General features: G+C 34.9%; 1 protein-coding gene across 5 annotated transcripts in view; it reads left to right on the top strand.

The window, feature by feature from the left end:
• The window catches only part of WDPCP (WD repeat containing planar cell polarity effector), a 381390-nt gene that overhangs the window by 140973 nt on the left and 226426 nt on the right, over positions 1-13991 (top strand). For all 5 annotated transcript variants that reach the window (XM_047852290.1, XM_047852288.1, XM_047852289.1 and 2 more), the window contains 2 exons: positions 8806-8994; positions 12241-12364. In XM_047852290.1, the coding sequence (XP_047708246.1) occupies positions 8806-8994; positions 12241-12364 (313 nt within the window). The remainder of the gene's footprint in view (positions 1-8805; positions 8995-12240; positions 12365-13991) is intronic.

Raw genomic sequence — 13991 nt, 5'->3', positions numbered from 1 at the left:
GGAGGGGCAGAAAGAGAAGGGGACAGAGGATCTGAATCAGGCTTTGCACTGACAGCAGCGAATCCAATGTGGGGCTTGAACTCATGAACTGTGAGATCATGACCTGAGCCGAAGTCAGACACTCAACCGACTGAGCCACCCAGGTGCCCTACAGAGTTTTCTTTAATCACAAAAGATAGCTATTAAATCCTGAAACAATATTTTTATGTACCTACTTTCATCTGAGAGTCCAGGTTCTAAAAGTTACTAAAACTCCAGGCAAATAAGGCCCTTGGCTTAAAAATAAAATGTAAAATGATTTTATCGCAGAACACCTATTAGCCCCTGAAGGAGAAGTTAGAATTGTCATCTAGAAGGGGATCAAAAAAGGCTTTAATCTGAATATTTAGCTCATATACATATTTATACGTATATATGCCATAATATAGGCATAATCACTATATTATTTATTTATTTATTTAAATCCAAGTTAGTTAACATATTGTGTAATAATGATTTTAGGAGTAGAATTTAGTGATTCATCACTTACATATAACACCCAATGCTCATCCCAACAAGTGCCGTCCTTAATGCCCACCACCCATTTAGCCCATACCCCTACCAGCACCCCTCAGTTTGTTCCAAAAGAGTTATTTTAGTGAGCTTTTAAAATACTAAACTTTACCCAGGTGGTAATTGTGGGTAATTTATTGCTGGAAAGAAATGTCAGATAATTTCTTAGATGCCTAGTAATCTTAAACTTGGATCTCAAATCATTTGAAATAGACTGTTATTCCAGACAGCATTCTGCTAAACTAGAGTGATGATGGATTTTTAAATCAAGTTTATTGGAGTATAATTTACATAAAATAAAGTGTACCCATTCCAAATGTGCAGTTTAATGAGTTTTGACAAATGTATGTATCCTCATGATTACCACCACAATCAAAAGAATATTTCCATCACCAAAAAATTCTCTCAAACCTCTTTGCAGTCTATTTCCCTGAAGGCCAAAAGAGCACTGACCTGCTTTCTCTCATTACTGATTAGATTTGCTTTTTCTAAATTTCATAGAAAAGGACTCATAAAATTTAGTGTTTTTCTACGTGAAAACATTTATCTGTTTATCTGTGAGATAAACAGCATTTATCTGTGAGAATCTTCCATATTGGTATGTACATCTTCAGATTTTCCTTTACATTACTGAGTAGTATCCCATTATGTAGATAAACCACAATTTGTATATTGCTCCACCTCTTGATGGACATCTGGATTGTTTCCAGATTTAAGCTAATATCACTAAAAATACTATGTATTTTCATGTACAAGTCTTTATATTGACATATATGTATATATTTTGTTTAATGCTTATTTATTTTTGAGAGAGAGAGAGACAGAGCATGAACAGGGGAGGAGCAGAGAGAGAGGGAGACACAGAATCTGAAGCAGGCTCCAGGCTCTGAGCTGTCAGCACAGAGCCCAGCGCAGGGCTGGAACTCACAAACTGCGAGATCACCTCCTGAGCCACAGTCAGACACTTCACTGACTGAGCCACCCAGGCGCCCCTATATTGACATATATTCTAATTTCTCTTGGGAAAAATCTAGGAGTAGAATGCCTAGGCCATAGGCTCAGGATATGTTTAACTGAAGAAGAAACTATTTTGAAGTTCTGGTTGCTCTATGTTCTACCACTTAGCCTTAATGGTCTTTTTAATTTTGGCCATTCTAATGGGTGTGTAATGGTGTTAATTTTCATTTCCCTGATGACTATTGGAGCTTAGTATCTTTTTATGTGCTTATTTGCCATATATCTTCTCTGATAAAGTATATCTTCAAATCTTTTACCCAAATTTAATTGGATTGTTTATTATTGAGTTGTAAGAGTTTTTATATATTCTGAATAAAAATCTTTTGTGAGACACTAGTATTATGAATGTTTTTCTTCCAGCTCATAGTTTTACCTTTTCATTTATTTAACAACGTGTTTCAGGTAGCAGAAGTTTTTAATTTGAATGAAATGCAGTTCTTAAATTATTTTATGACTTGTGTTTTTTATGTACCATCTTAAGAAGTGTTTGTCTAACCCTGTTTCCTCCTAGACATTTTAGCTCTTACAATTAGGTTTATGGTCTGTTCCAAGTTAAAATTTTGCATATACTATGAGGCATAGATTAAAATTAATTAAAAAAAATTAACGTTTTTTCATTCTTGAGAGACAGAGCATGAGTGGGGGAGGGGCAAAGGGAAAGAGGGAGACATAGAATCCAAGCAGGCTCCAGGCTCTGAGCTGTCAGCACAGAGCCTGATGTGGGGCTCGAACCACGAATTGTGAGATCATGACCTGAGCTGAAGTCAGACGCTTAACCAACTGAGCCACCCAGGCGCCCCTAATTTTTAAAAAAATTTTAGCCAACCAGGGGCCCCTGAAATTAGTTTTTAAATATGAATATTCATTTGTCCCAGAACCAATTGTTGGAAGGACTGTCCTTTCTCCATTGAACTGCCTTGACCATATATGTATGTGTTTATGAATAGATTCTATTCTCTTCCACTGATCTATATGTCTATATGGGAGTACGACACTGTCTTAATTACTGTGGTTTTATAGCAAGTCATAAAATCAATTACTGTTAGTTCTCCAACTTTGTTCTTCTTTTTCTAAATTGTTTTTGGCTACTCTAGATCCTTTGATTTCTATATAAATTTTAAAACAAACTTGTCAGTTTTACAAAAGTACTTGAGATTTTGATTGGGATTATGTTGAATTTGTAGTTCAATTTGAGGTGGAATGACAGTTTAACAATATTGAGTCTCTCAATCTTTGAACACAGTATCTCTCTCCATTTATTTAAATCTTTTAAAACTTCTCTCAGCAGTGATTTTTGGGCACCTGGGTGTCTCAGTTGGTTAAGCATCTGACTTTTGATTTTGGCCCAGGTCATGATCTTGCAGTTCCTGGTATCAAGCCCCAACTCGGGCTCTGTGCTCAGTGCAGAGCCTGCTTGGGATTCTCTCTCTGTCCCTCTCCTACTTGCATTTTGTCTCTCTCCCTCCACCTCTAAATAAATAAATAAATAAATAAATAAATAAATAAATAAAGTTTATTAAAAAATTAAAAACAATAAAATTTCTCTCAGCAGTGTTTTTTGATTTTAAGTGTAAAGATCTTATGCATACTTTGTTCATATTTTTGGGTGCTACTGCAAATAGTATTTTTAATTACAATTTTAATTGTTCATTGGGATTATATGGAAATAAAATTTTAAAATCTTGACCATGTACCCTGTTAAACTCATTTCCAGTTGTAATAATGTTTTTGTAGATTCTTTAGGACTTTCTGAGATGACTATGACAATGGCATTTAAAAAGTTTTACATATTCTTATTCAGCCTGTATGCCTTTTATTTTGTTTCCTTATTATATCAGCTGGAATCTCCAGTACAGTATTAAGTGAGGTGGCAAGGGAGGACAGCCTTGCTTTGTTTCAGATCTTAGATGGAAAGCATTTAGTCTTTTCACTATTAGTATTAATGTTATTAGGTTGAGGAAGTCCCCTTCCTTCCATTCCTAATTGGCTAAGATATTATCTTGAGTAGATATTGAATTTTTTCAAGTTTTTTTTTTTGCATCTGTTGAAATTATTAGGTTTTTTCTGGTCATATGGTCAATTATATTGATTAGTTTCCAGATGTTTTAGCAGCTTGCATTTGTGGGATAAATCTCTCTTGTTCATGATCTATGATCTTTTTAATATATTGCTAGACTTGCTAATACTTTGTTAAGGATTTTTGTATCTGTTTATGGGAGATATTGGTCTGTAGTTTTCTCTGTCTTTTCCTGTACTGTCTCTGTCATTTTTTACATCACTGTAATTAATGCTAACATGATGAAATAAATTGTCAAGTGCTCTCTCTTCTTGTATATTGAGTTGTGTAGAGTTAATATTATTTCTTCTTCTGATATTTGGGAGAATTCACCAATGAAGGCATCTGGACATGAAGGGTGTGTGTGTGTGTGTGTGTGTGTGTGTGTGTGTGTGCATGTGTGTGTGTGTACATGCATGTATGTACATGTGTGTTGAAAGATTCTTTAACTATGAATTCAAATTTAAATAATATAGAGTCATTCAAGTTATCTATTCCTTCTTGCAAGAGCTTTGATAGTTTGAGTCCTTCAAGTTATCCATCTCATTTACGTTATGTTTATTTGTTTTTTTTTATGTTCTTTTTTTTTTTTATGAAATTTATTGACAAATTGGTTTCCATACAACACCCAGTGCTCATCCCAAAAGGTACCCTCCTCAATACCCATCACCCACCCTCTCCTCTCTCCCACCCCCCATCAACCCTCAGTTTGTTCTCAGTTTTTAACAGTCTCTTATGCTTTGGCTCTCTCCCACTCTAACCTCTTTTCTTTTTTTTTTTTTTTTTCCTTCCCCTCCCCCATGGGTTCCTGTTAAGTTTCTCAGGATCCACATAAGAGTGAAACCATATGGTATCTGTCTTTCTCTGTATGGCTTATTTCACTTAGCATCACACTCTCCAGTTCCATCCACGTTGCTACAAAAGGCCATATTTCATTTTTTCTCATTGCCACGTAATATTCCATTGTGTATATAAACCACAATTTCTTTATCCATTCATCAGTTGATGGACATTTAGGCTCTTTCCATAATTTGGCTATTGTTGAGAGTGCTGCTATGAACATTGGGGTACAAGTGGCCCTATGCATCAGTACTCCTGTATCCCTTGGATAAATTCCTAGCAGTGCTATTGCTGGGTCATAGGGTAGGTCTATTTTTAATTTTCTGAGGAACCTCCACACTGCTTTCCAGAGCGGCTGCACCAATTTGCATTCCCACCAACAGTGCAAGAGAATTACTGGGACCTTATGAAGATAAAAAGCTTCTGCACAGCAAAGGAAACAACCAACAAAACTAAAAGGCAACCAACGGAATGGGAAAAGATATTCGCAAATGACATATCGGACAAAGGGCTAGTATCCAAAATCTATAAAGAGCTCACCAAACTCCACACCCGAAAAACAAATAACCCAGTGAAGAAATGGGCAGAAAACATGAATAGACACTTCTCTAAAGAAGACATCCGGATGGCCAACAGGCACATGAAAAGATGTTCAGCGTCGCTCTTTATCAGGGAAATACAAATCAAAACCACACTCAGGTATCACCTCACGCCAGTCAGAGTGGCCAAAATGAACAAATCAGGAGACTATAGATGCTGGAGAGGATGTGGAGAAACGTTATGTTTATTTGTATAAAGTTATTCATATTACTATTTTTTAATGTGTGTAGTTCTGTAGTCTTTATTCTTGATATTGGTAAGTTATGTCTGCTTTCTTTTTTTTATGAATTTAGGTCAAGATTGGTCAGTTTTACTGATCATTTCAAAGAACTAGCTGTTGATTTCATTGGTTTTCTCTATTCTTTATTTACTAGTTCTTATTTTTATCATTTCCATCCTTCTATTTACTTTAGGTGTAATTTACTCTACTTTCCCTAGGTTCTTAATGTGGGAAGCTGGGATTGTTGATTTTAGACCTTCCTTCTTTTCTAATTAAAACACTTAAAGCTAGAAATTTCCCTCTAAGTACTGCTATAGCTACATCTCACAAGTTTTGATGTTATATTTTTATGTTATTTATTTATATTTTCCTTTCTAAATCTCAGAGAGGGAGAGAGAGAGAATCCCAAACAGGCTTCCCACTGTCAGTGCAGAGCCCGATGCAGGGATTGAACTCATGAATCATAAAATCATGACCTGAACTGATGTCGGATGCTTAATCAACTGAGCCGCCCAGGCACTCCTTTTTGTTTTTATTCATTTCAAAATATTTCCTAATTTACTTTGTGGTTTCTTCTTTAAATCATAGTTTATTTAAAAGAATGTTGATTAATTTCTAAATATTTGGAGATTTTCCAGGTATCTTTCTGTATTGATATCCAATTTAATTCTGTTGTGGTCAGAAGAACCTACTCTGTATGATTTCAAAACAGTTAAATTTATTGAGGTTTGTTTTAGCCCCCTGAATATGATCCATCTTGGTTGATATTCTATTTACATTTAAAAAGAATGTATTTTGCTGTTAAGTGAAGTGTTTTATAAATGTCAGGTCAAATTCACTGATAATGTTTTTCAAGTATTTTCTATTTTTGCTGATTTTGTTTATGTGTTCTCTCAACTAGTGAATGAGGAAATTCCAATTATAATTGTGGCTTTCACTTTTTCTCCTTTTAGTTCTATCAATTTTTGCTTTATTTCAGAACTCTATTATTAGTAATATTTAAGATTGTTATGGTTCTTCATTAATTTCCAACTCTTTATTATGAAGGTACAGAATTTTAGTTTAATTCATTTTTATCTAAGCATTTTTAAAAGTCTTGCTGTTGTCTTCTGGCTTGCATAATTTCAGAAACAAATTTTGCAGTTTTTCATATCTTTGTGCCTGTGTCTTTTTTCTTTGGCTACTTTTTAAGATTTTTCCCTTCATCCTCTTTTGAACATGATTATGATTATATGTTAGTGTTTTTTCTCAGCAAATAAGTTTCTTCTCTTTCTAGAGGTATTGCTTAGGGTACGAGCAGAATCAACAGATTTCAGATATTTTTGGTTTCCTATAAAGTTCCTACACATTGATATCTACTGCCAAGGAACCACCCTGATTTATGAGAGTTTACAGTGCTTGACTGCAAGCTTGCGAAGGCTTTTGGATAGTACCATTCATGATTCTACCAACACAGAAAGAATAGTGAGGTTTTATTGCTTGGTATGGTTAGGGCAATTCCCCAGATTCCCTATCAAGTTGAGTCCTGTTACATATAGCACAAATTCTTATTTTGATGTGACTTGAAGTTAGTATGAAGAATTTTGGCATCATTTGCATGAACTAATGTATTTTTAAAAATCCTAAAACCTGTAACTATTCCAGTTAAATGATGTTGATGATGATAGTAATAAAAAGAAGAATTGCAGTAATATTTTATATACTTTACAGCTTATAAATAATTTTATATACATTTTCTCATTTGGTTTTATGATTATTTGTACTGAGAAATTTTTATGGACTCACTCAAATCAATAAACATTGCTACTTTTGAAGAAAAAGTATTTTATAGCCAACCATTTTTAAAAGATTAAAAAAAAAAACCCACCCTGCTTAAAAGCCCTAATACTTACTGTCATTTAATTACACAGAAATTGTTAGTTTCAAATGAAATCAAGGATGTATAAAAGATGATAAAATTAGAATAGAATGCCCCACCTTTGTTTTGTGGCCTTGCTTCTCTTACATTAGAAGTGGATTTTCTTTGGGGCGCCTGGGTGGCTCATTTGGTTACACGTCCGACTTTGGTTCAGGTCATGATCTCACATTTCGTGAGTTCAAGCCTCACGTTGGACCCTGTGCTGACAGCTCAGAGCCTAGAGCCTGCCTCAGATTCTGTGTCTTCCTCTCTCGGCCCCTCCCCTGCTCACACTTTGTTTCTCTCTCTCAAAAATAAATAAGCATTAAAAAAATTTTTTTAATAAAAAAAAGTGGATTTCTTTCATTTTTTTATTTAAAAAAATTTTTTAATGTTTATTTAAAAAAATTTTTTTTAATGTTTATTTATACTTGATACAGAGAGAGACAGAACATGAACGGGAGAGGGTCAGAGAGAGGGAGACACAGAATCTGAAGCAGGCTCCAGGCTCTGTGCTGTCAGCACAGAGCCCAACGCGGGGCTCCAACTCACAGACCGTGAGATCATGACCTGAGCCGAAGTCGACTGAGCCACCCAGGAGTCCCGATTTCTTTCATTTTAAAAGGATAAACTAATGTACTTATATTGTGCCAAGATATTTTATAGTAAATATTAGCTGTGAAGGGCATCACTAGCAGGATTAACACTGATCATTTCTTCAGTAGAAAAGAATAGTCTTTACTTTTTCAAATTTTTTTAAAGTTTTTATTCATTTATTTTGAGAGAGACAGAGACAGCATGAGTGAGGAAAGGGCAGCTAGAGGAGAGAGAGAATCCCAAGTAGGCTCTGCACTGCCAGCAGAGAGCCTGACATGGGGCTCAAACCCATGAAGCCGTGAGATCATGACCTGAGCTGAAACCAAGAGTTGGACGCTTAACCAACTGAGCCACCCAGGTGCCCCAAAAAGAATAGTCTTTAAATGCCAATTTAAACTAAATTCGTATGTGGTATCTATGAAAAAACTATCAATTGAGAGCACCCATTAATAAAAACAGACTTCAAAGCATATATATAGTCATATTTGTCATGGCTATTTGTACTTATCCCCACCCACACCAAAGTATGTGGGGCTGAAGAGTCAAGGCAACTTAGAACTAATAGAGCTAGTCAATAAGAATTGTGTTCACATCAAAACCCTGTCTGTAAATGTATATAACAGAGGCCTAAACAACTGGTGCGAAAAATAGGGTTAGCTATTGTGGTCTACCTAAAAGTGAATAAACAAGAGAAGAATCTTTAGGTAGACCGCAAAAGCTAACCCTATTTTCCCCATCTGTTGTTTAGGCCTCTGCTGTATATGTTTAAAGACAGGCCTTTGATGTGAACATAGTTTGATTATGTGGAGTATAAATTAATTAATATATGCTGAATGACAGGCATAAGATAGATGGAGTTGGTAGCTGGTAGCCACAAAATCATATTATTCTTGCCCCCCTAAATCTCACATTTCTAGCACTTATGCAGGAAATGATTATTTTTCCTTTATGGAAATGTTAACTCTATGTTTGTTAATCTACTTGTTATTTTCAAAAGAATCACTTGGTTTTACTTTTTTGTGACAGGTATCTTCACACGAGGACAGCTGGGCCTGATAGACATCATATTCCAATACATTCACTGTGATGAGATATATGAGGCGATAAATATCCTGAGCAGTATGAACTGGGACACTCTGGGCCACCAGTGCTTTATCAGCATGAGTGCCATTGTGAACCATCTTCTTAGACAAAAGCTCACTCCAGAGAGAGAAGGTCAGACATGGAATATATTTCATAAATGGATTTTGTGTATATATATGAAGTACATTTTATTGAGTCCACTATGTTTTGAGGATTTTTTGAATTGTATTATCAGAGATTAAAAGACAAATGTTAATGCCCTATTAAAACTGACAAGATCAGATATCAAATAATTATCCATATGGTACTTAGCGTGTAGTATTTGTCAACATAAAGAACAACTTTTTTTGTGTATACCTGTGTTGGAACTCACAATGCAGTCATTGTACATTTCAGTCTAAGTTCATGTGTGTAATATGCTCAGATCTTAAACTTTAATTGAGAATTCCATGTACTCTGTAGGGGCTGGTAGACAGAGGGCCCCAAATAAAGGTCCTTATTCTTCCTTCATTTTAGACATCAGTATTTTTCTCTCATACTCCAAGTCTTTTGTCTAGATGGTAGTCCTTACCACTGATTTGTGTGTGTGCTGTGTGTGTGTGTGTGTGTGTGTGTGTGTGAGAGAGAGAGAGAGAGAGAGAGAGAGAGAGAGAGAGAGAATGAGAGAATTGTGGCCCAGGCTGCTACTCCTTGTTTTCATTTTAACTGGTAGTTCCGATACCTCTCTGCCTACTTGGATTCCTCTGCTTTCCTTCAGTAAGTAATTATGCCCATAGGATCTCAGATAAAGACATTGTTTTTTAAGTGAGCTCTGTGCACAGCATGGAGCTTGAACTCACCACCCCAAGATCAAGAGTTGCCTGCTCTACTGACTTGAGCCAGCCAGGCGCCCCTCAGATAAGACACTTTTTTAAAAAAAAGAGAAAAATAATGTGCACATACAGTAATGAAATTCATTTTTGTATTTTCCAATTATCCAGTGTATGTTATTTTTATTATGAGTTATTAATATAAAATGCACCTAAACATTCTTGCACTTGTGTCTTTATTTCAAATCTTTGCAAGAAGCATTGACATTAATGATGGGAAGTCCTGGACAATGAAAAATGTCCCTAGGTAATTTACAAGGTAGAGAAAGCAGGAAATATGTCAAAAGGTCTTCACTGGAGAGCTTTTTCCCTACTATTTTCTTTGAATGTTTATAGATTTTCTTCTTCCATTTCATTATGTTTCCAAAGTAACCAAATTGTGTAGATAAAATTCTGTACCTAACCTGCATTTTAGTAATTTTAAAGAACAGGTTCCTTCAGGAAGTTCACATCATGGGACTTGGCGCAACTCTTAGGAGGCCCACAATAAATATTTATTTAATGTTAATTGAATGTGCTCTTTGGAGGTAGTCCAACCCATCTCTGGAGGGTCCAGTATTTCTACAGTGAGAAAATGCCTAGCACAATGCTTGGCCTACCATAGGTATTTAATGAATATTAGTTAAAAACAAAAAGAAGAGTATAACTTTAAATTAGGTTACTAGATATTACTGTAATATTTCTGCCTACAGAGTTATCTCAAGTACTTATTTCTTAGTATTGGTACACTCTCAGAGATTAGGTACATAGTAGGGGGTTAAAAAGCAGAATATGTAAGGAAAGCCTGTTATAGTATACACAATATGTGTAAGAGATGCTAAATTTACAGTTGAAGAATTGTAGAGAAGATAAAATATTGACTGTCACTCAACGACACTGAGAAATTGCTAGCACCTTGGTGAATTTGTGTTGTAAGATTCCAGTGTTGTAAGAAAGGTTATTAGGGAATTCACAAATGGGCATTATCAGATTCTTGCTTTAATAAAGGATATTTTCAAGGCACCGTGTTGGGAAGATAGGGAAATGAAAAGCTTGTATGATACTAGGCTATTAAAATAAAAGACTTGCATGATGCTGGATTATCAGAATATGCACATTTTAAGTAGGTATATGCATTTCCCCCCAAGTAACTGCAAAATACATTTCTAAAACATTCAGAATTCTTCTCTGTTGAGATTTATTCTGTCCGAATCTAACAAACTTGACATGGTAATTTGTTTTCCTTTTATTAGTGGAACCCAGTGAGTTCTTTCATTTGTGCTGTGTTGTGGTTATCTTTGAGATCTTCATTTCTGCCTTAAACATCAAGCTGGGCTATCTAATGAATCTGTAACTGTGCTGGGAGTTATGAGTGTTCCATATAGGTTTGAACATTGCAGAAGTACGAAACATGCTGTCAAGAAAACAAGCAATGGCAAGAGGCTCTGGCTTGTTTTCACAATAGCATTGCTGTATTCAATTTTAATCTAAATTGACTGCTGCTTTGAAAGAAAATACCTCTGAAGTTCATCTTACTTTACTGTCTAGATTTGAGATTAAAAAAAAGAAATTACTAACAGCTTAGCCAAGTCCATAGCAATTACTCTGATGAGGTATTTAATACTTTCAAACCCAAATATACCTAAAACTAGAGTTTTGCTAAATAAGGAATTTTTTATTCACTCTAGCACTTAGTGGCATAAAAATCAATGGAGTTTTACTGTAAGCTGAAGTTTTCTCAAACAGTGCTCACCATTATTGTAATTATATAACTTCCAGGTGTTTGGGGGAGAAAACACAACCCCAAAGGCATGGCTTGGTAAAATTATGAAGTAGGCAAAATGTGCCTTTTTCTCCCAGTCTCTAGCCCTCTGGTTTATCAAAACTTGCTCTCCAATCCTTTTTTCCTAGGAAGGTGTCAGTTGACCAAGAGCAGATTAGCATGACATCCCTCCCAGGGGTGTTAGCTTTCACACTTGGACAAAACCAACAATCTTGTTTATTAGAATGAGATTTAGGGAAGGTATGGGGACTTTCACTGTTTCTTTAAAATTGTCTTAGAAGGATGTTATTACTTCAGTAGGGCTGTATTTATTTTTAAATGTTTATTTAAAACATTCCTAATACTTCTTTCAATCCCCAGTGCAAAAAGGTTAGTTTTCTCCTTTTAGGTAAAGAGTAAATGTTCAGCACACTGTGAGTTGATTCTACTGGAAATACTAGTTCAAACTGTGTTACTTTGATGAGTCACTGTTTTAATTACCCATTTGTGGTGAGAGGTTGGTTCATTATGGATTTCTTCAGTTTTGACAGCTTTTTGTTGCTCAGAGTCATTGTCAGCTTTGCCTCAAGTGAAAGTTTATACACAGGTTTGTTTTTGTACCAGCTGTCATATTTTAATTTCATCTTTCCTGCAACAAGCTCATATTTCATCCAAGTTTGCAAAACCTGACTGACTGCAAACATGAGTATTCTGTTGTAATTGAAGGAGTTTCACTTGTTTCAATGCTGCTATGTTTGAATTCCACAGCACAGCTTGAGGCAAGCCTTGGAACCTTCTATGCTCCAACAAGACCACTTCTGGATACAACTATATTGGAATACAGAGATGAAATCAGCAAATATGCAAGAAGATTCTTCCATCACTTGCTCAGGTGAACAATATCTTGGGATTGATTAATGTCAGACTACCTATTTAAGGAACCATCTTCTTTAATTAGAATATTCCATAATGTGGCTGTTTGCTAATAGTCCATTTCCTAAGAGAAAAAACAGATCTTCTCTTGATACTCTTTAATATGTTCTTGTTTTCCTTTTAATGAATATATTTGAATATTGTTTAGGGCTTTTACACATCATCAGAATGCTTGAATATAACTTCCCCTTTAATATGAAAGCAAACAATACTAACTATGTAAAGCCAATTTTATTTGTAAAGTCAATTTTATTTATTTTATTTTTATTTTTATTTTTTTGAGAGAGAGGGGGAGGGAGATGGAGAGAGAGCAACTCACAACTGTGAGATCATGACCTGAGCCAAAATCAAGAGTTGGATGCTTAACTGACTGAGCCACCCAGGTGCCCTAGTAATGTTCCATTTTTTAAGATGAGAGGGATATGCATCAGGGTCCATCAAAAACTATTATTCTTTTAATTAAATATATGTGTTGTATACTTTTATATATCATGTATTTTATAACAGGAAGTAAGAGAATTATCAACTTCATGTACCAAAGGTAAGTATTACATCGAGTTGAATTTTGAGTTTTAATTTCATTTATAATCTGTCATAGTTCTTTTTAACTCTTTCAAACAATTTCATGTATTATCTCTCCTTTTTTCTCAGAACATACCCTGTAAGAGGGTATCATTATTTGACAAATAAATAAACTATTAAGTGGTACTTTGGTCTCTACCTAACAGTGAAGCCTTTGGAAAACAGTCTTAAAAGTTGAGAAATGTTGATATATTGCATGAATTATGATCTGTAATTGAATCTTGCCTTTTTATCTGAAAGATTTTAGCATATTTCAAGAGACTCTTCATCCTGAATGAAGCTGTTTTCTATGTGTGAACAAATGCCAAAAATACTAGGGCGGATGTCACATTTATTTGGACTTCTTTGCTTTGTTCTATATTTTGTTTTCCTTGTTTCTGAATTTACCTCCTGCCTAAAGAGCCCAAAAAAGGTTATTCCTAGAATTAAATGTTTTTCCTTGGGGTATATCAGGATTTTCTCATTTCCTTTTTTGCACGCTTTGCTACTATTTCAGTTATCATGAGTGTTTATTAGTTCTTTTGATAGTAGGCTATATATGACATTATGAAAAAAGCATACATTTAGAAGAAATTAAATGAAATAGTTTAAATTGGAATTATTCTTTTTTTTAATCTGCTGTGAAGTTCTCCTGCTTAGCGGAAGAGGAACAGGCTAAATACTTCTTTGTATTTGTGAAGTGCTAGAATTGCATTACTGCCCGTACCTTGTCTAGCCAGTATATTAATACTCTAAAAAGTGTTATTAGATAATGGAATAAGTCCTAAACAGTAAAGACCATCATAAAGAATTTCAAGTTAAAGATGAAGAAAAGAAGCACCATGCAGAATAGGGATGTACCTAAGGTCACTCATTGGTAAAGCTGACTGAGACTGCCTGAGTCCAGATTGGGCTCTTTTGGTAAAGAAGAATAAAATATTACATTGATTTTAATTTCACACAGCATATAACGCATGAGGTCATAGTATGCATGTATGAGGACAGTAATCCATTTTGGTTATTAA

The sequence above is a fragment of the Prionailurus viverrinus genome, chromosome A3 (assembly GCF_022837055.1).
Source record: "Prionailurus viverrinus isolate Anna chromosome A3, UM_Priviv_1.0, whole genome shotgun sequence".
Taxonomy (NCBI): Eukaryota; Metazoa; Chordata; class Mammalia; order Carnivora; family Felidae; genus Prionailurus; species Prionailurus viverrinus.
Note: the sequence above shows the minus strand (reverse complement) of the source record. Positions and strands in the feature narration are given on the sequence as shown.